The 21898-nt window shown below is 46.4% G+C and overlaps 1 protein-coding gene across 1 annotated transcript in view; it reads left to right on the forward strand.

Annotated features, from left to right (window-relative positions):
• The window catches only part of Aco1 (aconitase 1), a 50345-nt gene extending 36118 nt beyond the window's left edge, over positions 1 to 14227 (forward strand). The window contains exons 14-21 of the mRNA XM_005361982.3: positions 749 to 905; positions 2757 to 2881; positions 4206 to 4310; positions 5341 to 5483; positions 6787 to 6934; positions 9708 to 9830; positions 12246 to 12431; positions 13427 to 14227. Coding sequence (XP_005362039.1) covers positions 749 to 905; positions 2757 to 2881; positions 4206 to 4310; positions 5341 to 5483; positions 6787 to 6934; positions 9708 to 9830; positions 12246 to 12431; positions 13427 to 13540 — 1101 coding nt within the window. The 3' untranslated portion in view covers positions 13541 to 14227. The remainder of the gene's footprint in view (positions 1 to 748; positions 906 to 2756; positions 2882 to 4205; positions 4311 to 5340; positions 5484 to 6786; positions 6935 to 9707; positions 9831 to 12245; positions 12432 to 13426) is intronic.
• The last annotated feature ends 7671 nt before the right edge of the window (positions 14228 to 21898 follow it).

Genomic DNA, 21898 nt, shown 5'->3' on the forward strand with positions numbered 1-21898 from the left:
CTTAGAACTAAGTCAGTGCTCAGAACCAGGATGTGGTAACGAGTGTGCACTTAGAACTAAGTCAGTGCTTGGAACCAGGGTGTGGTAACGGGTGTGCGCTTAGAACTAAGATTCTCGAGGAGAAACCACGAGCTGTGTGACACTGGGCAGGTAAATGGGCTGGTGTGAGCCTTGGCCTCCACAGCCGTGAACTGAAGGTAATAGTGCCTGACTCTGAGGATTGCCGCGGGAAATAGAAGTGCTGGCGCCCAGGCGAGGGTCCAGTGCATGCTAGCTTTGGCTGCAAAGGGTCCTAAAATTGTGTTTTACGGGTCATTTGAAACTTGGTTCAGAATCGGACAACAAATGCAAACTGTATCGTGCTGGCTTGGTTTCTGTTGCCATAGACTGTAAGCCCAAAGAGTACTCTTGGATCTGTCACTGCGGCTTCCCTCAGCTCTCAGCTTCTGGTCCTTCTGGGTGGTCTCTCCTGGTCTTACTCTAGCAGCAAAAGCTATGATGTCATATGCTGACCTATCTGGTATCTTCCCAAGACCAGGAATCACTGACCACTACTCTCTGATTTGACCTGGAGCATCTCCCCTGGGATGCTGCTCTCTTCCCTCCTCCCTGTAGCAGGAGACGGAAGGGAAGGATGTCTGAAAGCTTTGTCCACATGACACGGAAACTGGTCAGACACGAGCAGTCTGGGCAGCGCCTTCTTTGTGAACTGAGGACTGTTGATAACCATGAACTCTTGCCTCACCAGGGAGACCTCGTAGCTGTTGGAGTGCTTTCTGGGAACAGGAACTTTGAAGGCCGAGTCCATCCTAACACCCGGGCCAACTACTTAGCGTCTCCCCCATTAGTAATAGCATACGCAATTGCAGGGACCATCAGGATTGACTTTGAGAAAGAGCCTTTGGGTAAGATTTTGGTTTTGTAACTATCTGTCTTCTTCCTGTGAATTCAAAAATATGACTAGAAGGAAATTGATGCTTTGGTTAATACAAAATGAAATGCAGAATCCTGAGAGTTGGACATGGTGGCACATGTCTTTAATCCCAAGGCTTTGAAGGCAGAGACAGACAGATCTCTAGAGCTGAACTCCAGGATATCCAGAGATACACAGTAAGACCCTGTCTCTACAAACAAAGACTCTAGAGAGTGTTAATCCCACCGATGGAGAATAAGACCATTATGGCAATTTAAAGCCAAATTTGAAGCAAGCTTTAATTGAATACTAGCCAGGTGGATGGGCTCTGGCCAGACACATCTCTGGTTTCTCAGAAAAAAGTGGGCCCAAAGCCAGGCAATGGTGGCACATGCCTTTAATACCATCACTTGGGAGGCCGAGGCAGGCGGATCACAGTGAGTTCATGGCCAGCCTGGTCTACAGAGTGAGTTCCAGGACAGCCAGGGCTACACAGAGAAACCCTGTCTTAAAGGGAAAAAAAGGCCCTAAGTCACGGTTTCCAGTGACTTAAGCAGTATTTTCCATCAGGTCCAATTAGAGGTATTTTTGTTTCATGGCTCTCTAAGTCATAGTAAGTAAAACTTAAAATATAATTTTGGCTCTCATAAGAGGGGACAGAGAAGTCCTTAACTGTTCTTCAGTGTACACCCAAAACACAAAGGGAAGAAACAAGATTCTTTGGAGGCAGTAGGTGGCAAAAGGACATAAGGTCCAAACATATTAGCAATTTGTCGTTCTGGGGTTTTCTGAGGTCACCTCCCTTTGCCCCCTTCCAGACTCCTGAGATGGGCTTCACTTTACTGTACACCTGTAGGAACACGGTCCCGGTCAGATTCTGTCTCAGCTGAAAGTTCTGTCTGTCTGCATCCCCTGGGCTTTCCCGCTAATGCCTTCCTCACTCCAGCCCAAGGAGATTGGATAGTGTGCAGGGCACCCCTTAGATCTGCTTTGAAGAACTTGGACTCTAACTATCCTGCTGACCCTCATTGGTCTTGGATCCTACATTTACAGTTATGCCTACTCCCTAAAATGTGCTTGACCCTCAATCAGTGTTCCTGATTTTTTGCGGACATGAGCACAGGGTGGCAGCTGGGTCACCCAGTACACATTCAGGTGACACGGTCAGACCAAAGCACCACTCTGCCTTCTTGTCCGTAAGTAAGTAAGCAAATGCCCCTCTCATCGCTAGTTAGTGCCAGTTCTTCACTTTTTATGTACTTTTTGTGATAACTTTGCTCTTTCAGATGGGCCCGGAGCATAATACTGACTAGTGTCCAATGTTCTATACACAAGAAGCCTGTGATATCCCTGGCATTAACCCAGGCTTCATTCAGTTAGGAATCAGTGTGCTGTTGGCTCTGAGTCCTCAGGGACCTTTGAGGATACTGAAGTCTGCCAGTGACCCCTGTGCCTAACAGAAAATGAAGAAGTATTTAATATATGCACAGACCGTCCCAAAGTCCCCGTTACACCCTAGACAGTATCAGTGCTACACAATGCTGTGTAGGGAATAATGAGAGGGGCAGGACACATTTGATACGGACACTTTCTTTTCTTCTGTTTTCAGTCCGTAGTCAATTGAATTAACAAATACAAAGCCTGTAAGTTGGAGGCCAAACTCTCCATAAATGCCTTTAAATAAGAGAGCACGCACTACCAGGCTGTGTTAATCTGCTGATGGAAAGGTGGCCCATAAGAAGAGGGTCAGTCCTGGTTCTCACGACCCTGGGAAGAACAGACCTGACTGTGATAATGAGGTGGGTTTGAGAGGCAGTTTCTCACTGGTCACGTGTTTCCCCAGGAGTGAATGCACAAGGCCAGCAAGTCTTTCTGAAGGATATCTGGCCGACCCGAGATGAGATCCAGGCGGTGGAACGGCAGTATGTCATCCCTGGGATGTTTAAGGAGGTCTATCAGAAAATAGAGGTGAGGCACACCACAGTGTACACACGCACTGGGAGATGTTGGCTTCGGTCATCTCGCAGACCCGAGGCCAGCAGGAGCGTGGACCAGAGAGACATTTATTTCCTTCTCTGACCAGGGCAGGGTTACGGGCCACTCGTCTGCCATGACTCACGTGTTTACAAAACCCACTTGCCACAAACTGGGAGGAGACTGTGACACACAGCCTCAGTAACCGGCTTCCGACCCATCTCTCCCTCGTGACATTCATTGTATTTGTCACTGGAATGCAGTCAGTTGGTTGAATGTATCTCTCAAGAATCATTTGAATGTTAAAAAAAAAAAGTATTAAGATCAAGGATGTGCCAACTTGTTGAGATGAGAAAAGTTGTACATTTTTTTTTTGTTTGTTTGTTTTGTTTTTCGAGACAGGGTTTCTCTGTAGCTTTGGAGCCTGTCCTGGAACTAGCTCTGTAGACCAGGCTGGTCTCGAACTCATAGAGATCCGCCTGCCTCTGCCTCCCGAGTGCTGGGATTAAAGGCGTGCACCACCACCGCCCGGCTAAAGTTGTACATTTTAAAATAGGAAAAAAGCCAGGCATGACCGCTCATGCCTTTAATCCCAGCACAGCATTGGGGGAAGGGGGGGGGCGAGCAGAGGCAGGTGAATCTCTGGGAGTTGGAAACTGGCCTGGTCTACATAGTGAGTCCTAGGACACCCAGAGCTACATAGTGAGACCCTGTCTGGAAATAAATGAATGAGTTGGAGGAGCCGTGAGAAGGGAAAGGGATATACCTAGGATACTGTATACATGTATATGAAGTCATAAAAAGAATATATGCACATATATTGGAAATGGAAGTTTAACTAAATTCTAGCAAGTTAAAACAAAAGCATCTCATGTCCATGAGTGCAGAGCCAGTGGGGGCCTCGGCCCACACAAGCAAAAGTCATCCCACCTGGACTGACATCATCTACTGAGGGCCACCCTGGGACCTGGACTGAGGTCCCCAATTCCACACTGGCCCTTAGCTGCGGCTTCCCACAGCTCTGCCTCCATGGCTTCTTCACAGTCTCAGAGCAATGGTGAGAAGACCGTGTCTTCGTGGGAGGGCTCATCTGAGGAATGAGTCCTGGGGGTGGGGCGAATAGAGGGTTTCTGCCTTTCTACCAGGCTTGCTGAAGGTTCCTGTCACCTAGCAAGATGAAAGAACCAGGAACCACTTTGTATTTCTGCTTAGAATCAACGTGGCTTTAGTAGACCTCTTTTGAATGTTTTGTATTTGTATATTGAGTTTTTCCTGGCCTGTATATGGTTAATTCTTTCCCTTTTTTTTTTTATTTAAGACTGTAAACAAAAGCTGGAATGCATTAGCGGCCCCCTCAGACAAACTGTACACATGGAACCCCAAATCTACATACATTAAGTCACCGCCCTTCTTCGAAAACTTGGTATGATTTTTATTATATTTTTGGATATTAGATATTTTATATATATATAATTTTCATTATTCTGCATATGTGACGTTAGGGTGTGAGTGTGGCTGCGCCGTGACACCAGTGTGCAGTCAGAAGACGACTGCTGAGTTAGTTCTCTCCTTCCACACTGGGTCACCAGGCTCGGTGCTGGTGGCAAGAACATTTACCTGGGCCCATCAAACTGGCCTAAGTTGTTTAAATGTGTATGAGTCGTTTGCTCGCATGTATGTCTGTGCACCACAAGGGTAGAGTGTTGGGGGGAAGTCAGAAGAAGACATAGGATCCCCTAGACCTAGAGTTACACAGTTGTGAGCCACCGTTTCATGCTGGAAATTGAAGAGCAGTTGGTGCTCCTGACCCCTGAGCCACTGCTCCAGCCCCTGGCTTTTTATTTTTTTAACATAAGTGCTTTAAAAGCTGTTTTTCCTTGTACAGTCTTACCCCACAGCCTTGTGCTGGCTGCCCACTGTAGTAAATCCTTTGCATACTCAAGCAGCTAATACTGGGAGTGTTTCATGAAGCTGGAAGGTTTGGCTGCAGGCACTGTTTCTCTGGCTAGGGGTTCTGCGTGGCAGTGCAGAGACCTCCTAGGAGGTAGACACCACCTAGACGAGGACCAGCTAAGATCCGCAGGACTGGTCCAGGAGAATATCCTCAGGACCTTATACTCCATGACGGATTGCTATGGAGGGGGCTGGGAGGAGGAGTCAGCAGCCCAGCTGTCCTTGGCATGTGAGGGATTACCTGGAGATGCAGCAAGGATGTCCCCGCAGCTGCGTTCCCATCGCCTTTGGGGGTCAGTGCCAATACGTCACCTTCTATCCAAGGTTCAGACGTGAATGATCTGTTGACCTTCTGCTTGTGAACGCGGTCGCTATAAGCCAGCAAACTAGAATCTTCCATACACTGGTGCAGAGTTCTCTGTCTGGTGCCCCTGGTTGAGCTCAGCTGGTGACCTGTCTGGACATCCTGGGCAAACACTGACTTGTGCACTCTTCTGTAGACTCGAGATCTCCAGCCACCTAAGTCCATAGTGGATGCCTATGTGCTGCTGAATTTAGGAGATTCGGTCACAACAGACCATATCTCTCCGGCGGGGAATATTGCCAGAAACAGTCCCGCTGCTCGCTACTTGACCAACAGAGGGTAAGCATGGGGGAGGCAGGAAGACTGACCGCAAAGGGAGGGAGCACAATGAGGCTGACGTTCTCTTTTCACGGGCCGCCTATGGGATCACACTGCTCATGAATCACAAGTGGCCAGGAGCGGCAGCTTCCTAAGCAAGTGCATGTCTTAGGCTCAGCATCAGCCCCCTCCCAAGCCATGGCAGAGCCTGCTTGAGGGCCAATGGCAGCGATATAACCTGACATTCATTGTCACTGTTGGGACAGTGTGGACAAAACCGCCTCACGACTGTGCAGCTCGCTCCCGCTCATCCTCTCAGACCTGTCAGTATCTATAGCTCCATCTGCATCATCTGCCCCCTGAATATAGATGACTTCAGGGATTCCCTGAGACTCATGGGAGGAGAAAAAAAGTCCTGATTTCTGTCCTCCCTTCCGAATCAGTTTCCTTAGAGAGAGGGCTCAAAGCAAATTTGAGAAGCAGAACAAATACTTTTTTCTCTGGGGGTGATTGTCTTGACACAGAAGCTGTTTAGGGAAATGAATGCAAGCAATTATAATGCCCCCCTCCCCGCAATGCACAAATCAGCAACATTTTTGACAGGGTTTCAGAGGTCCTGAGGCATGCTTGCCTGCTCCTGAAGCCCGACCAGAAGCTCTCCTCACCACCAAATACAGGCCTAACAGTCCAGTCGTGTTAGCACACCTCCCTACCCCCCCGGAATTGTAAGAAACAAGCCAGTGAGCTGGCTACTGTGTCCATGAAACTTGCCGCCCTGGGCCTGCGGAGTTCCTTTCCTTGTTCTCACGCACACGATAGATACGGGATCAGACTTCCCTTGTGCCTCATTGGCTCTGCCGTGACTCTTTTCCTCTGGACGGTTGTGTATCATGTTGCCACCACACTGCTTCACTTTGCATTGGGGCCCTGATTGTTCAGGGACAAATTCAGGCCACTCCTGGTTAGTTTGTGGAGTGTATTTAGTCGTCTCCCATTCTCTGGTCCACCTGGCTGCCTCCCTATTATTTTTAATTCAGTTTTGACCTTATATGTAGCTCCTGTGTTAATAGGATAAACAGTCCTTACAGAATTCCTTCTAATTTCCTATTCAGACCTGAAAGGCCCCTGAGTTGACCCTGGCGAGCACTGATCCCTGCCTTTCTGCCCCTGGTTGGCTCTCCCAGTTGAGCTTTGAGAAGAATCTTCAGAGCTGTACCTGGCAGGCTCAGTGACATGCTGGGTTTAGAGCATTTTCTCGCCTGTGTGTAAGCTAGGTTTCCTCTTTCCTCACGTCACTGAAGAGCTCCCCTGCTTCTGTTATCAGCCTGACGCCCCGAGAGTTTAACTCTTACGGATCCCGCCGGGGAAATGACGCCATCATGGCACGGGGGACCTTCGCCAACATTCGCCTGCTGAACAAGTTTCTGAACAAACAGGCTCCTCAGACTGTGCATCTTCCTTCAGGAGAAACCGTGAGTACAGTCTCTCTTCTTTCAGAAACCAGTGTCCGTCAGGCTTCAGAGCCTGACTCTTCACAGTGGCTTTCCTGTCTTCACAGCTGCGGCTTGCCTGGTGTGGGAGTGGGGAGATCGCTTGCTGGTTCCCAATAGCTTAGAACCGAAACAATCACACAGAAACTGTATTAATTAAATCACTGCTTGGCCCATTAGCTCTAGCTTCCTATTAGCTAAACTCTTACATATTAATTTAACCCATTTCTATTAATTTGTGTATCGCCACATGACAGTGGCTTACTGGCTAAAGTTCCCAGCATCTGTCTCCAGCAACTCCAGCACTTCTCTCTGACTCTGCCTCCTTTCTCCCCACATACAGCCTAGCTTTCCCTACTAGTTCTGTTATTCCCTGCCATAGGCTCAAAGCAGTTCTTTATTCATTAACCAATAAAAGCAACACACAGACCTAAGGACCTCCCACACCAGCCTGGCTTCCTACAGGTCTTGCTAGGTGTCTGTCTGTGTGTGTGACATTTACCCTGGTAGAGATTACAGTCTCTTGCTTGCTGCTTACTAGTTGGGTACCATAGTTAAACTAAGTCTCGTTTCATGGAAGTTGAGCTCAAAAAAACAAAGTCTCTGAGTGAAATTTCATGTGTTTAAAGTGCTTAAAGACTAAATTCCAGATTATTTATTCAGCATATTTATCACAAAGAGCTATGGTGTGTCCCCACTGGTAGTTGTTTTAATCCACTTCATCCACAGCAAAAATGAAAGGTCACGGCAGCCCTTTGAGGTCTGCCCAATCCTATAGGAGCTGGTTGGAGCTGGTTTATATGTTAGAGTTGTTTATTTGTAGATGTGGGTGTATGAGGTGGGTTCTGTATGCAGAGCCCCCTGCGGCGAGGTCCTAGGACTAGCTATTTTCCTCTCTGGGCCTTTCTGTAAATTTGTGACCTAGAGAAAACACCACCCATATGTGACTCTGAGGCTTAAAACAAGATGGGATGGCCTGTAAGATCTAAACGGTAGTACATCTGCAGGCCCCCAAGAGTGTGACCCGCCAGCTTCCTTCTTTTCTCATATTTTTTCTTTTACTGAAAATAGACTTTTTTCATACAATATATTCTAATTACAACTCCCCACCAACAACAGCTTATTTGAGCTCCTCCCCTCTCCCATCCAGAGCCACAAAACAAATCAGAAGAGACCAAAGTAAACAGGCCGGGCATTGGAGACTCACACCTTTAATCCCAGTGCTCAGGAAGCAGTGGCAGGTGGATCTCTGAGTTTGAGGCCAGCCTGGTCTACAGAGTGAGTTCCAGGACAGCAACGGCTAAACAGAGAAACTCTGTCTCAAAACAACCAAAACACACACAAGCAAACAAGAAAAAAAGCATAAGGAACACATATTATAGATGCAGAGACAAAAATGTTTGCACACACATGAATCCTATAAAAACACAAAACATATATGCACAAAGAAACCTGTAATTTTTTTTTTTTTAAAAATGCCCTGACAAAATACTATGAGGCAAAGAACCTCTAAAGAGGCCACTGAGCTACTTTCATTGCAAGTGCTCATCAACTGTGATAGATTCTGGGTTAGGGATGTGGACTTTTGTGTATGTCCCCTCTCTGCACTGGGACTCTATCTGCTGCACCCCCATGCAGGCCTCATGTATGTTTTCATGGTCTCTCTGAGTTCATATGTGTATTCTTCCTGCTGTGTTTCTAAAGCCTTGATTCCTTGATGCCCTCCAGCCCCTCTGGCTTTTACACTCTTCCAATCCTCTGTAGTGTGTTTTTCTCTTTTACTCTTTGGCTTTTGGGACTTTGTTGGGGGCCTGCCACCCAGCTCCCAGATAAATCATACATGGAGGCTCATTCTTAGTTGAGTGCCTAGTCTTATCTTGGCTTGTTTCTTGCCACCTTTTCTTAAATTATCCTATCTATCTTTGCCCTTGGGGCTTTTATCTTTCTCTATTCCTGTATACTTTTTCTTTCCTTCTTACTCAGTGTCTGGCTGTGTAGCTGGTTGGCTGTCCCCTGAAGTCCTCCTTGTTGGAAGGAACTGTTTATTAAAATACTGCTTGGCCCATTAACTCTAGCTTCTTATTGGCTAACTCTTATATTTATTCATTAACCAATAAAAGCAACACATTAATCCCAGGCCCAGCTATCCACCAGGATATTAACATGTTTAGGTAAACCCTATTTTAGAGTTTAACGGAAGTCTTGTCTTGAGCCCCTTCCTCAGTCACCAGTGATCCAATCAGATGTTTGGGGAATTCTCAGCTCAACAGACTATCCTGTGAAAAGCAGAGTTGTTTGTGGAAGATGTTTCTCATTACTAAATTAGCTGAGCCCTCCTGGCCTGCTGCTTCATGCTTTGTTATGTGCTTCTGCTGCATCTGCCTTGGCTGCGGGGAGAGGGCAAGAAGGCTTGGCATTTGATGTTGTTTCTAAACATACTACCTTGTCTTGCTACCTTTAGAACTGACCCCTGCGGGGCCTCTACTATCGGGCCAAAACCCAGGCTTCATGAGGTTTTGTCTTTTAAGTTCCGAATGGTTTAGTCAGTGGAAGAGAAGGAAAAGAAAAGTGGACTTGGTTCCCTTTGTCCTCTGATGCCCTAGGATTTGAATATATAATTACTGGGCAGCAGTTACACTGTCGTCAGAAGTAAGGTTCAGTCTGGGAGAAATGAGTAGGGAAAGTTAACTGGGGACTCACAACATGGCCAGGTTTTCAGTTTCTCGTTGACTTAGCTGTCTTTCTTCTTCCTCAGCTTGATGTGTTCGATGCTGCGGAGCGGTACCAGCAGGCTGGACTTCCCCTGATTGTTCTGGCTGGCAAAGAATACGGTTCAGGCAGCTCCCGAGACTGGGCAGCCAAAGGCCCTTTCCTGCTGGTACGGATGGAGCAGAGGCTTCCTGCTGGGGCAGCCTTCTAGAACTGGGGCGGGAGTGGGGGGGGGGGTGCTAGGAAGAAGTGCTACGGCTTTGTTTCCAAGACATTATGAAATAGCAGATTGTGGACGCTTGTGCTATTCACCCAGCCTGCTTCTCTGTGCATCCAGACTTTTCCACTCGGAAGGTAACAGTCCAAGGAGAACTGGCTCACATGGATTAGTTAGGTGGGCTTGGGACCAGCAGCCAGGGACTCTGGGTATCTGTAGATAACTTTGGAGGAGAAAGCCTGTGGGACCAACACATTCAGAAATGTATATGCAGTTAATGTATAGAAAAAACTAGCATGGCTTTCATAATTGTCACTACTCTAGAGGGAGTGGGATCCGGGAGAATAGAGCCAATAGAGGAGGTAGATTAAAGTCCCATGCAACCACCAGACAGTTTATACTGTGAGAGTTAGGAAGGGTCACATTGGTAAAACTCCCATGCTATAAAACTTCAAGCTATATTCAGTCACAAAGACAAGCCGCATATAGCAAAAACATGTTTTTTTTCATAGAGATGTATAAAGGATAATTTTTTTCTTAAAAAACTAACTTTTTATGTTTTATTTAAAATTCTATACAAACATACAAAATTGTGTTTCTATCAAATCCACCTCCCATCCCCTCCACTCCACGTGCTCCCCTATCCCTCCCATCACTTTTCCCTCCCAACCCCATGTACTCTCTCCTTTTAAACCCACTGAGTCTACTGAGTATTGCTTCTATATGCATGAGTATAGGACAACCTACAGAACATGAGTAAACCTCAGGGGCCGAAACTCTGAGAAAACAGATTCTCTTGCCCCAAGAAGCCAACATTTGCCAACAGCTCCTCAGCTAGGGGTAGGGCTTCACGACCCTCTCCCTCAGTCATACTGGGACTTTGGTTGGCTTGATCTTGTGCAGATCTTCTGCAAGAAGTTACAGGGACTGTGCACACCAGAGTTCTGCCATGCCCAACAAGTAAGTAGTATTTCACTACAGGCTATATTTTGTTCTTACAATCTTTCTAACCCTTTCTTCCATGATAACCCTTGAAATTCAGACATGTTGCCTTTATTGAAATGTCTTGTTTATGTTGTCCCACATCAAAAGGAAAATCAGAGTATCAGTGGCTTGAACATTGTAGGTCATTGATTAAGTATATAAAGGATAATTTAAACATTTGGTTGAATTGAATCATAACAGCAAGCAATAATGAGTAATCCGAAATAAACTCGCTCCTATCCAATGCACCTGGGAGGAGCACAAAAACATCCCAAGAGCAAATCCATGTTTTAAAGAAACTGAGGTCACAAGACTCTTGTCTTGTTTCTTGGCGTGTTCTCACAAGCGCTCAGAACTCTCCTCACGTGACTCCATTCCTGGGCCATGTCCCGACACATAATTGATTAAGATTATTGTCCTCGGGAAATGTAAGGTGCAAAAGGCAAGCTGTACGGGAGCAATGAGGAGTTGGCTCCTTTAGAGGCTAGGTTAGAGTAAGTGGGTGCTTTGCTTCTAAATGGCATGTGTTCAGTCTGTTCATGTGTATGTGTGTGTGGGTGCACACGCGAGTACCCATGCAACCACAGGTCAGATGAAACCTCTCTCTCTCTCTCTCTCTCTCTCTCTCTCTCTCTCTCTCCCCCCCCCCCTCTCTCACACACACACACACACACACACACACACACACACATTCCTACACCTCATACCCCTGCGAGGTTCTGGTGCAGCAGCTCTGAGGTGGTATCTAAGAATTTATACCTAGAAGAAAAGCCTAGTTAATCCAGTTCTCTGCTGTGTTGGTTACTGTTGTATATTGCCAATTACACCCTAACAACAAAGGTCCTTTAATGGAAGCTGCATAGCAACACTGTTCAGCGCAGTTCGGTCCTGGAACAGGAAGCGTGAAAGGAGTGCACACCGATCATTCGCTTGGGAGCCCATTCTCTCTTGATTAAACCCTTGGAATCTGCTGATGTGTGCCCACAGTAAAAGGAAACCCAAGGGAAAGGAAGTGATTTTTTTATATTGTGATATGCATTGCAGATACAAATTAGCGGAGGGCTTTGGTTTCTCAAAGTGCTGTGTGGTCCGACAGCATGGGTTCAAATACTACATCAAACACTACATAAAACCCCCTTAATAAGAGTGGTGAGTAATAGCATCTGCTGCTTTCAGAGTTGGTGGAGGGCAGGAAAGAATCCCTGATTGCTGTATATTGTAGACAACCTATAAGACTCACTACTGAGTTATTTGTAACTAGAAGGTAGCACTTTCGATGACTAGCAGGTACTCAGAATCTAGCTGTGAGAATCTCTGAAGAATTTGTGTATCTCCTAAAGAAGAACTTGGAGCTGTGTCCAAACTTCTCTCTTGGCTCACCAGGGAATCAAAGCTGTGCTGGCAGAGAGCTACGAGCGCATTCACCGCAGCAACCTGGTCGGGATGGGGGTGATCCCCCTCGAGTATCTGCCCGGAGAGACTGCAGACTCGCTGGGACTCACGGGTCGGGAACGGTACACTATCGACATTCCTGAAACCCTGAAGCCGCGCATGAAGGTTCAGATAAAGGTGAGCAGAGCTTCTGCAGGCGGGACCTGAAGCCAGGGCCTGCTGATTGTCTTCGGCTGCGAGGAAGAGATGAGTGGAGGGAGGGGCGTTAATGAAAATATGATCAACAGATCCTGTATGCTGCACTCCTCCATGAGCATCGTCTGGGGCTCCAGGCTTTAATTAGCCCCGTGGTTGTGGTTTAGTTGAGAAATGTCCCCATAGCCTCTGGCGTTTGAACTCTCGGTAACCAGTGACGATGCTGTCTGGGCCGTCTGTGGCCTTGTGGGTGAAGCGTGTTACCATGTTACCGGGGGCAGAGCTTGAGAGCTCAGAGTCTCACAATTACGGTTCCCTGCTCAGGTAGGACCTAAGCACTCAGCTTCCTGTTCCCGCAGCCTTGCCTGCCCCTTGCTGCCATGCCCTCCGCACCATGATGTCTTACACCTCCGGAACCACAAGCCGAGTTAAACTCTAAGTTGTTTTGTTCACGGCGTTGGCGTTTTTGGCAATAGGAAGTAGCTAACATAGAGGCGGTGACACATCCTTAAAGGAGGCAAGAATAAAGTGCCCAGCGCCAGAGTCCCAAGGGGACTTAGCGCTACAGAGGCAGCTGCTGAGGTCACCGGATGACCCCAGGCAGCAGCTGGAGCAGCTGCCCAAGGAACAACCTCAGTGAGACCCCTGCTGCCCAGAAAAGACTTAGGAGAAAGCATCATCTGTGTCCTGGGAGGCTACTTTGTTCCCACATGCCTCTCACCTCCATCGTTAATTCTGCATTAGTCCTGCAATCCTCAACCTTCGGTGGGCACATGGATCCCCAGGGCTCTTGTTGAAATGCGCACGCTAACCCAGGAGGTCTGGCTGAGTGCCGAGACCGTGGGTTCCATACGCGGCTAGCACTGCTGCCATTTGGGCTGCACCTCAGCTGAAGCTAGCGGGCAGCCGGGTGGAATTTCCCTGAGACGGATGTCTCGGCCCCTCCTTCAGCTCACCCTGCCCCTTTGCCTTTGCAGCTGGACACTGGGAAGACCTTCCAGGCTGTGATGAGGTTCGACACTGACGTGGAGCTCACTTACTTCCGGAACGGAGGCATCCTGAACTACATGATCCGCAAGATGGCCCAGTAGGAGCTGGCCTCCCAGGAGCTGGCCTCCCAGGAGACCTGCCCCGTGGGTGGGTGCCGGAGCCAGCGAGGTGCCAGGCCCCAGCAGCTGAGGCCTGGTAAAGCAGCCACCTCTACCTCTAGTGAGGGGGCTGCCAAGATGGGCAAGTGGGCACTGCCACGGCTAGAGGCACCGGGCCAGGACTTTCTACATTCTTGATTTGTTCATCGTTTTATCCTTGTCTATAATGTGGGATCTAGAATCATGGGAAGGTCAGTAGAACCAGAAAGAGAACTAGCTTGTCTCTAAGTTACTGATCACCGGACACTGATTTTTTTCACTCTGACTAATCGTCAACTGAACACTAGCCAGTATTCTCAGAGGTATCTTCTAGCCTTTTTACTGTCCTTCTGCTCAGTGAACCTTTCTTCAGAGAGCCCGTTTCTCTATACTTTACACCAGTGTTGACTGACATAGGTAAGAACTTCTTCACACTTCAGATCGTAGCAGTGATGTCTTCCCCTCCTTCTAGGTGAGCAGAACCCTGGTGGATAGGTCAGCCATCAAAGGGGTTTATGTACCTTTCAATCAACGTGAGAAATCGTCTTGACCATTTTCAACATTTGTTGAGAGGGGGCCTTTGTCTGAAAGTAACTGGGGAGAGAGACAGGATTTCTAATTTGAATAAGATTAAATATATTTTCATGAAAATCTGTCGGCTTTGGAATTGAGTTCTGTTGGGAATGTGACACAGTGCTGTGACCCGGAGAGCCATGTGAGCCCTGAAAGGCCTTCATATCTGCTCCTTCCACCACTGTATCTGGTCCGCAGACACGGAGGGACTGTCAAGGAGCCAGTGTGTGAGCTGCCTGCCGAGAGCAACGGGAAAGAAGGGTTCTTCTTTGGTTGCAGCAGCAGCAAGGAGCATGCCATGGCCTCTTGGTGTCCTAAAATCTGTTCACTCATTTTCACAGCAGGGATTATTTTGTGGTGTGCCATAGACTATGAATCATCCATCCCCATCCTGTTTGAGAACATGTGGGAGCTTGCACATGCGTGCGCACGCACACGTGCACACACACACACACACACACACACACACACACACCTTCTCTCTGGAAGCTGGCTTGCTGACGTTTGCTTGGCTCTCACAGTGTGAGCCTGGTTTCTTTGGGTCTGAATGAGAACTGAGGATGTTACTATGCTATGCATGGCCTGACCCCTGAGCCTTGATTCCAGACTAGCCAATGCCTCTGTTATGGATTAAAATTTCCACTGGCGGAGGGGTTGCCTTGTGTCTCTGGCAGTTTGAATGCAATTGGCCCCCATAATCTCAGAGGGAGTGGCACTATTAGGAGGCGTGGCTTTGTTAGAGTAGGCATGGCCTTGTTGGAGGAGGAAATCTATCACTGTGGGTGTAGCGCGAATTCTAATTGGTTTTAATAATAAAAACCTGAGTCAGATCCTGGGGGTGAAGACTGAAAGATCAGAGAAGTAAAGCAGCCAGCCCCTAGTTCTTACCTCTACAAAATCCTCAGACCCAACGGGGCAAGATCCTGTCTCTATGGATCCTCAGACTGAATGGGGTATCCTGTCTCTACAAATCCTCAGACTGAATGCAATGACCTCCTGTCTCCTCCTGCCCAACCAATCCTTTCCTGTCTCCACCTCCCTAGTGCTGGGATTAAAGGTGTGTGATTCCCAAGTACTGGAATTAAAGGTGTGAGCCACCACCAGCTGACTCTGTTTCTCTTTAAGACTAGATCAGTAGCCCAGGGTGGCCTTGAATTTTCAGAGACCCAACTGCCTCTGAGTGCTGGGATTAAAGGTGTGTGCCACCACTGCCTGGCCTCTATGGCTAACTAGTGGCTTAGCTCCAAACTCTTCAGGCAAGCTTTATTTGTTAGGTCACAAACAAAACAGTACCACACTGGGGGTGGCCTTTGAGTTCTCTTTCTCAAGCTTCCCTCCTTGTGACAGTCGACTTCCTGTTGCCTCTGAGTCAAGATGGAGGACTCTCAGCTTCAGCACCGCATCTGCCTGCAGGCCACACTGTTCCCCATCCTGACAGTAATGGACTGAACCTCTAAAATTGCAAGTGAGCCACCTCAATTAAATGCTTTTCTTTGCCGGGCGGTGGTGAGGCACGCCTTTAATCCCAGCACTCGGGAGGCAGAGGCAGGCGGATCTCTGTGAGTTCGAGGCCAGCCTGGTCTACAAGAGCTGGTTCCAGGACAAACTCCAAAGCTACAGAGAAACCCTGTCTCGGAAAAAAAAAAAATGCTTTTATTTATAAGAGTTTCCGCAGTCATGATGTCTCTTCACAGTAATAAAAACTCTACCTAAAACAGTCTCTTAATTTTTTTAACTGAAAAAATAATTCATTTACTTTGTACATGATTTATTTGAATATTGTAGAGTGGCTAAATCAGGCCTCACATACTTTCTTTTTATGGTGAGAACACTTCCAAGAATGTTTTTGGAAAAGAATATATAGTGTATAGGTATGAACAGCCGTCAGCATGCTGTTGCACAGAACTCCCAAGTTCCTTCTTCCTGAATGAGCTCCCGTTCCCTTTCATGTTTTCATGTGCGCTTGCAGTGCTTTCTCCCATGTCTTCCATGGCTGACTCTTCACTGCTCTTTTTTATTTCAATGCTCGTCTTAGCCCCTCGCTAAAGTATCATCAGGCTTTAGACATGATGACATCGTGCAGTCATTTGTCTTTTGTGCATGGCTTTTTCACTTAACATCTTGTCCTTAAGGTCCCCATAGCGCCACACATGGAGGATTTGTGTGAGCACACATGCACCCTGTTTTCTCTGTTGACTCAGCCGTGGATAAACACTAGACAGGAGGCAGATTTCATACCTTGGCTTTTGTGAATGCTGCCGAAATGGATGTTGGGGCAGGTGTCTCTTCAACATGCTGCTTAGATTCCTTTGGAAGCATACCTAAAGAGGAATGGCTGTGTCCTAAGCATGTTCTTTTTGAGTTTCTAGAGGGCGCCATACTGTTTCCATAGTGTCTTTACATGTGCATGTGTGTGCTCACGCCCTCCTCTGTGCTGTCACCTAACCTCTCTTCATTCTGATAACGATCAAGCTCAAGGATTTGAAGCGAGAACTCAGGGTTTTATTGGTGGCTCCCTGATGATACATGATGTTGAGTATATTTTCAAATACACGTTGGTCATTTTGTAACTTCTTTTGAGAAATGTCTCAGTCCTTTGCCCATTTTTAATTGAATTATTTGTTTTTTTGTAGTTGAATTTTAATACTGCATATTCTAGAGAGAAACTATCAAATATTTTCTCCTATTTTGTTGTCAGCTTGACTTTTGACTTTGACTATAAAACTTTTATTTTGAAGCATTCTGATGGGCCTGTTTTCATTTTCTTTGCTTTCATTTTTGAAGCTCTGACTAGAACTAGTCCAGAAGAGCCATTACGATAACCATTGCCATGGCATTCTACCCATGTGTTTATCTAACGCTTTTGAGGCGTGAGGTCTTATGCTTAAGCCTTCAATCTATTTTTAGTTGATTTTTTTATATATATAGTATAAAATAAGGGTTCAACTTCATTCTTATGCATGTGGCCATCCATTTTTTTCCAACAGCATTTACTGAAGAGAGAGCTCTTTCTCCATGTGTATTCCCGGCTTTTTTTCAAGTCATTTAGCCAACCTGTAGGTTTTTCTTTCTGGAGGCCTCTGTTCCTCTCCATTGGGTTCTGCATCTGTTTTTGTGTTCACACCATGCTATTTGTGTTGCTGTGTCTTTGTAGTGTCTTTGGAAGTGAGGTAACAGTAATGACTCTAGGGGAGCCAGAGAGATGGCTTAGTGGTTAAGAGCACTAACTGCTGCTCTTCCAGAGGACCCGGGTTCTGTTCCCAGCACCCATATGGCAGCTAACAGCTGTCTCTGAGTCCACATACAGATACACATGCAGGAAAAGAAAATAAAAATAAACTATAAAAAAATACAGTAATGACTCTAGCTTTGTTTTTACGCTCAGCACATCTTGGTCTGGAGGGAGTCTTGTGGTTTCATGTACGTAGTAAGATGGCTTTTATTTCTTAGAAGAACATCATTGGGGAAAATAGCACTGGAAATTTCATGGGATTGTGTTGAATCTTCAGAGCATGGTGTTAGTGCAGACATGTTAATAACTTTAACTTTTCTACTGCATGGAATGAATTTCCTTAATTGTCCAGGAATATAATATTTATGAGGTTTTTTTTGCATATTTCTAAAATGCTTTCTGTTGCTGGTAGGTGAGGACTTCCTTCTGTGTCGCTCTGGTTGCTTAGCAGCGATGTTGTCCCTTTGTCCCTTTGTCTTCTCACACCTTCCCGTGTGAGCAGGTGATGTTCTTCATTGGTGTCTTTCGTGTGCTGACCAGAGGACTGAAGTGTGCTCACCTGAAGATCCTCAGGGGTCATGTGATACTGCAGGCTGTTTTAAATGCCAGTGACACTCTGATCACATATAAAAAGAAACTCCCTGCCACATTTTGTATCTTAATTCCACACTTGACATGTTTTTTACATCGTGCGTCTCTTACCAAATGATTGTAACTGTTGAACATCTTAATAGTGTTAACTCTAACCCTTTAAAATGGAAGTAAATGGCAGTAAAAGATCTACATACCTTACGGCTGTGTTCTCGAAGTGTGTGCTTGCTCTACCTGTGAGTGTGTGCTGTCGTGTCTTTTCTTGTTCCTCACTTCGGCTTGAAGAGCTGCCGGTGGCATTTCCTGTGACAAGTCTGTTGGAGATGACGTGGTCATCTTACATTGGGAAAGCCTTTATCTTCTCTTCATTTTAGAACAGATGTGCTAGGGAAAGTATTCTTGACTGGCGGTTTTGTGAGGGGAGAGGGTGTTTGATCTTGGTCTTCTCAACCTCTAGAAATGTCTGTGCTTACGCTCTCCAGATGCTGTCGCAGCAGCCTGAGTGGACGAGGACAGTGGTCGTGAGGGCGGTGTTGTGGCTGTGACCCTGGCCCTTTCACTCTCAACTCTATGCAAACACATCTTCTGTTCTTTCCGCTCCAGTGTTCTTGGCCTGTGCCCTATGCTCGTCCAAAATAAGACTGTACAACCCTTTACCTGAGTTCTTGAGGTGGTGCTGGCCCACTTACTCTCCAGTTGGAAGTATAGCTCCTGCTGGCTCCACCCGCTTCTTCCTCTTGGAAAGGGAGGACAATCTCATTGGTGTTTATGACTTTCCAAGTGCACTACTGCCTTATTCTTCCCAAAGAACAGGCATTCCTTAGCATCCAAAATGAGGTAATTGGCGAGTTTACTTAACACAGCAACAAAGTACATGTACCTTTCGTTGTGTGTATGTGTGTGTATATACAATGCAAAGGAAGGATATGCTATTCATGTCAGTTTTAAGCAAAAGGGAAAAAAAAACTAAATTGGCCCATGTAACTAAAAGGCTAGTGACATCATGGCGTCAGGCTTAGATGATTCCAGTGATTTAAACTCAGGCTCCTTACTTATTATCTCCCCTCTGAGCCACGTTCTCATGGGCTCCGAGACAGCATCTCTTTGTTCTTCTGAGTCCCTTCATGGGTCAGGGTTATGGCTAGCATACTATGTTTGCTGTCACTTAATTCTTTGCAAACAGTTGCCTCAGGCACAGGCAATAGGACTTTGCTCATGGGTGAAGAACCTTAACTTTGGCCCAGCTTCCTCGGGACCATGTCTGAGTTACTGTAATGTAAGAATACACCTTGGCCCAGCTTCCTCGGGATGGTATCAGTGTCTGGGTTACTCTTCTGCTCCTGTAGGAATACACCCTGACAAAAGCAACGTACAGGAAAAGGGCTCATGCTAGAGAAGACATGGCCGCAAGAGGCAGAGTGAACAGGAAGTGGAACCAGCTCTAAAGTCTCTGGATCTATCCCCACTGACTTACTTCCTCTGGAGAGGCTCCACCGCTTCCTGTTCCACAACCTTCCTAACAGTGCCACCCTCTGGAGACCGTGTTCAAACTGGGTGCCTTCAGAGCACAGTTGACACAGTGGGGCACTGGGTTGGACAGCCCATGGGTTGTAAGGAGCAGCACAGCCCTGCTTGTGAAAATGATAACTGTGGTCCCACTGGCTGCTTTAGGAAGCTGTTAAATGTCATCACCACAGACGAGACTTAGCACTCAGCCGATTTCTGTTCTCAGTCAAATTGCCATAAACAAAGGTAATCAAAGCTGGTATTTTTATTAGGGGTTTTCAAAGCTTGCACCCAGCAAGCCTGTGCGTGCCTATTAAATACAGATTTGTAGAGTGAATGGTAGTTATATTTACGGTGCATTAAAACGGTTTACAGACGTGATCCAGAAGTCGATAGTGCACTTTGATCTCACCTAGCTGGCTGGTATCCTGGCCATAAATCTATCCCTGAGTCTCTACGGACGCGAATTAACAGTGTCCAGTGAACAGAAGAAGTGTTTCCAGAACCACTGGTTTTAAAGTATGTGAGTGTGCCAGCAGCAATACAATGATCACCTGTGCTGTAAATACCAGGCAAGGCCTCCCTGGCTGTGCAGTGCACGCCCCAGAGGCTCTCACAGCACTGAACCAAAGGACTTGCTCACAGAAACTGTGCCGTCATTAGGTTAGCCTGGCATTTGAAACCTAGTTAATGCTGAGTCTGTCTTAAGTACAGGAGTCAAGATTTATCAACCTTATTGCACAATGAGACCTTTGAAGATTCCATTTCAGGATGAAAACGCTGCAGGATCAGCACTGACCACAAAATAACAAGGTCTGTGATTGTAGAACAAGCTGTATCTGAACTTCAAAAAGGACACATGCTGGCAACCGCTAGGACTCTAGTGCGGACCGGTCCCGGGTTTGTGGGAGAGTCCAGATGCAGCCTGCCATGAGGAAGTCCAAAGACCAGCGTACTGGCCTTTCTCAGACCCTGCCTGATTTATTCATGCAGGACTCACTAGCCCAGGGTTTGCTCCATCCCAGGGGATATCTGGCAGTGGCTTAACTCTGTGTACAACTCAAATTCTCAGGTCGGTTTCAGCTTTAGTATGCTTTTCCCCGTTGGCAAAGAAAGGGTTATTCCACTTCAAATAACTCATCATTGGCAGGGGCTGGAGAGGGCCGGCTCAGCAGTTAGGAGCACTGGCTGCTCTCGCAGAGGTCCTGAGTTCAAGTCTTAGCACCCGCATGGCAGCACACAACCATCTGTAACTGCAGTCTGAGGGGTCCAATGCCCTCTTCTAATGGGCATGCAGACATGCAGACAGAACACCCATATACACAAATATATAAATGGTTTTGAATTAATCGAATCGCTGTAATATTTAAGCGGTTCTTTTCAAATAGTTTCCAGTAGATCTCTCATACATGCTACAGAGTTCTGAACGGTAGCAGCAAAGAAAGACATCATCACATGTTAAACATGAAGGATGAAAGTCAGCACTCAGAAAATTCGTTTAACCCATATTATAGCATCTTAAGAATTTTACCAGTAACCATTACCAGTGACTACTATATAGATCATCCTTTTTTCATATATTCTATCAATCAAAAGCCTAAATCCCTGCAGTTTGTTTTTTTCCAAAAAAAAAAAAAAATGTTGCTGTTTAATTGCCCTGGACATCAAAACAAGTGGGGTGCTATCCCATGTCAGTCTGTTGACCTCCAGGGTTGATTTGGGGGGCACACTGTGCACTAGGTAGTCTGGGGATAGTATTCAAATATATAAATGTCGTGTAAAAGAGTTATATGGTCACATGATCTCTGCAGTTTTGTTCAGGCCATTGAGGGGGCTAATGAATTACAAATAGCTTTTGCAAAGGTGTTTACATCACTGTGCTGCCTCCAAAGCAGTACAGTTCCTGTCCTAAACTGAAGACATCACCTTGCTGTGTGGGCAGCAACAACACTCAGGCACTTATCTCTTGATTTGAAGAACCTCATCCTAAGCTCTCTGATGCATTAGTAAACCCTGACAAGAGACACAGGGATGCAATAATATATATTATACTATATATTATTATATATAATATTAAATATTATATATTTAAGAAGACAGAGCAAACCTTGCGTCACAGCACTTGAAGGGCAAAACTAGGCAAATCTCTGAGATCGAGGCCAGCCTGGTCTACAGAGAGAGTTCCAGGAATCTAGTCTCAAAAAGCAAAAGAAAAGAAAAAAGAGCATTAACTAGAAATAGCCCAAGTGTTAAGTAAGCATTAGACTTTATTGAAAATAGCTAGAGCCCGGTATGATTACATAAACCTTTAATCCCAGCACTAGGGAGATGAGGGGAACTGTTAATTCAAGGCCAGCCTGGTCCACACATCTAGTTTCTGGTCTACAGGGAGATTCTGTCTCAAGGGAAGAGAGAGGCGG

This window comes from Microtus ochrogaster, linkage group LG5 (assembly GCF_000317375.1).
Source record: "Microtus ochrogaster isolate Prairie Vole_2 linkage group LG5, MicOch1.0, whole genome shotgun sequence".
NCBI lineage: Eukaryota > Metazoa > Chordata > Mammalia > Rodentia > Cricetidae > Microtus > Microtus ochrogaster.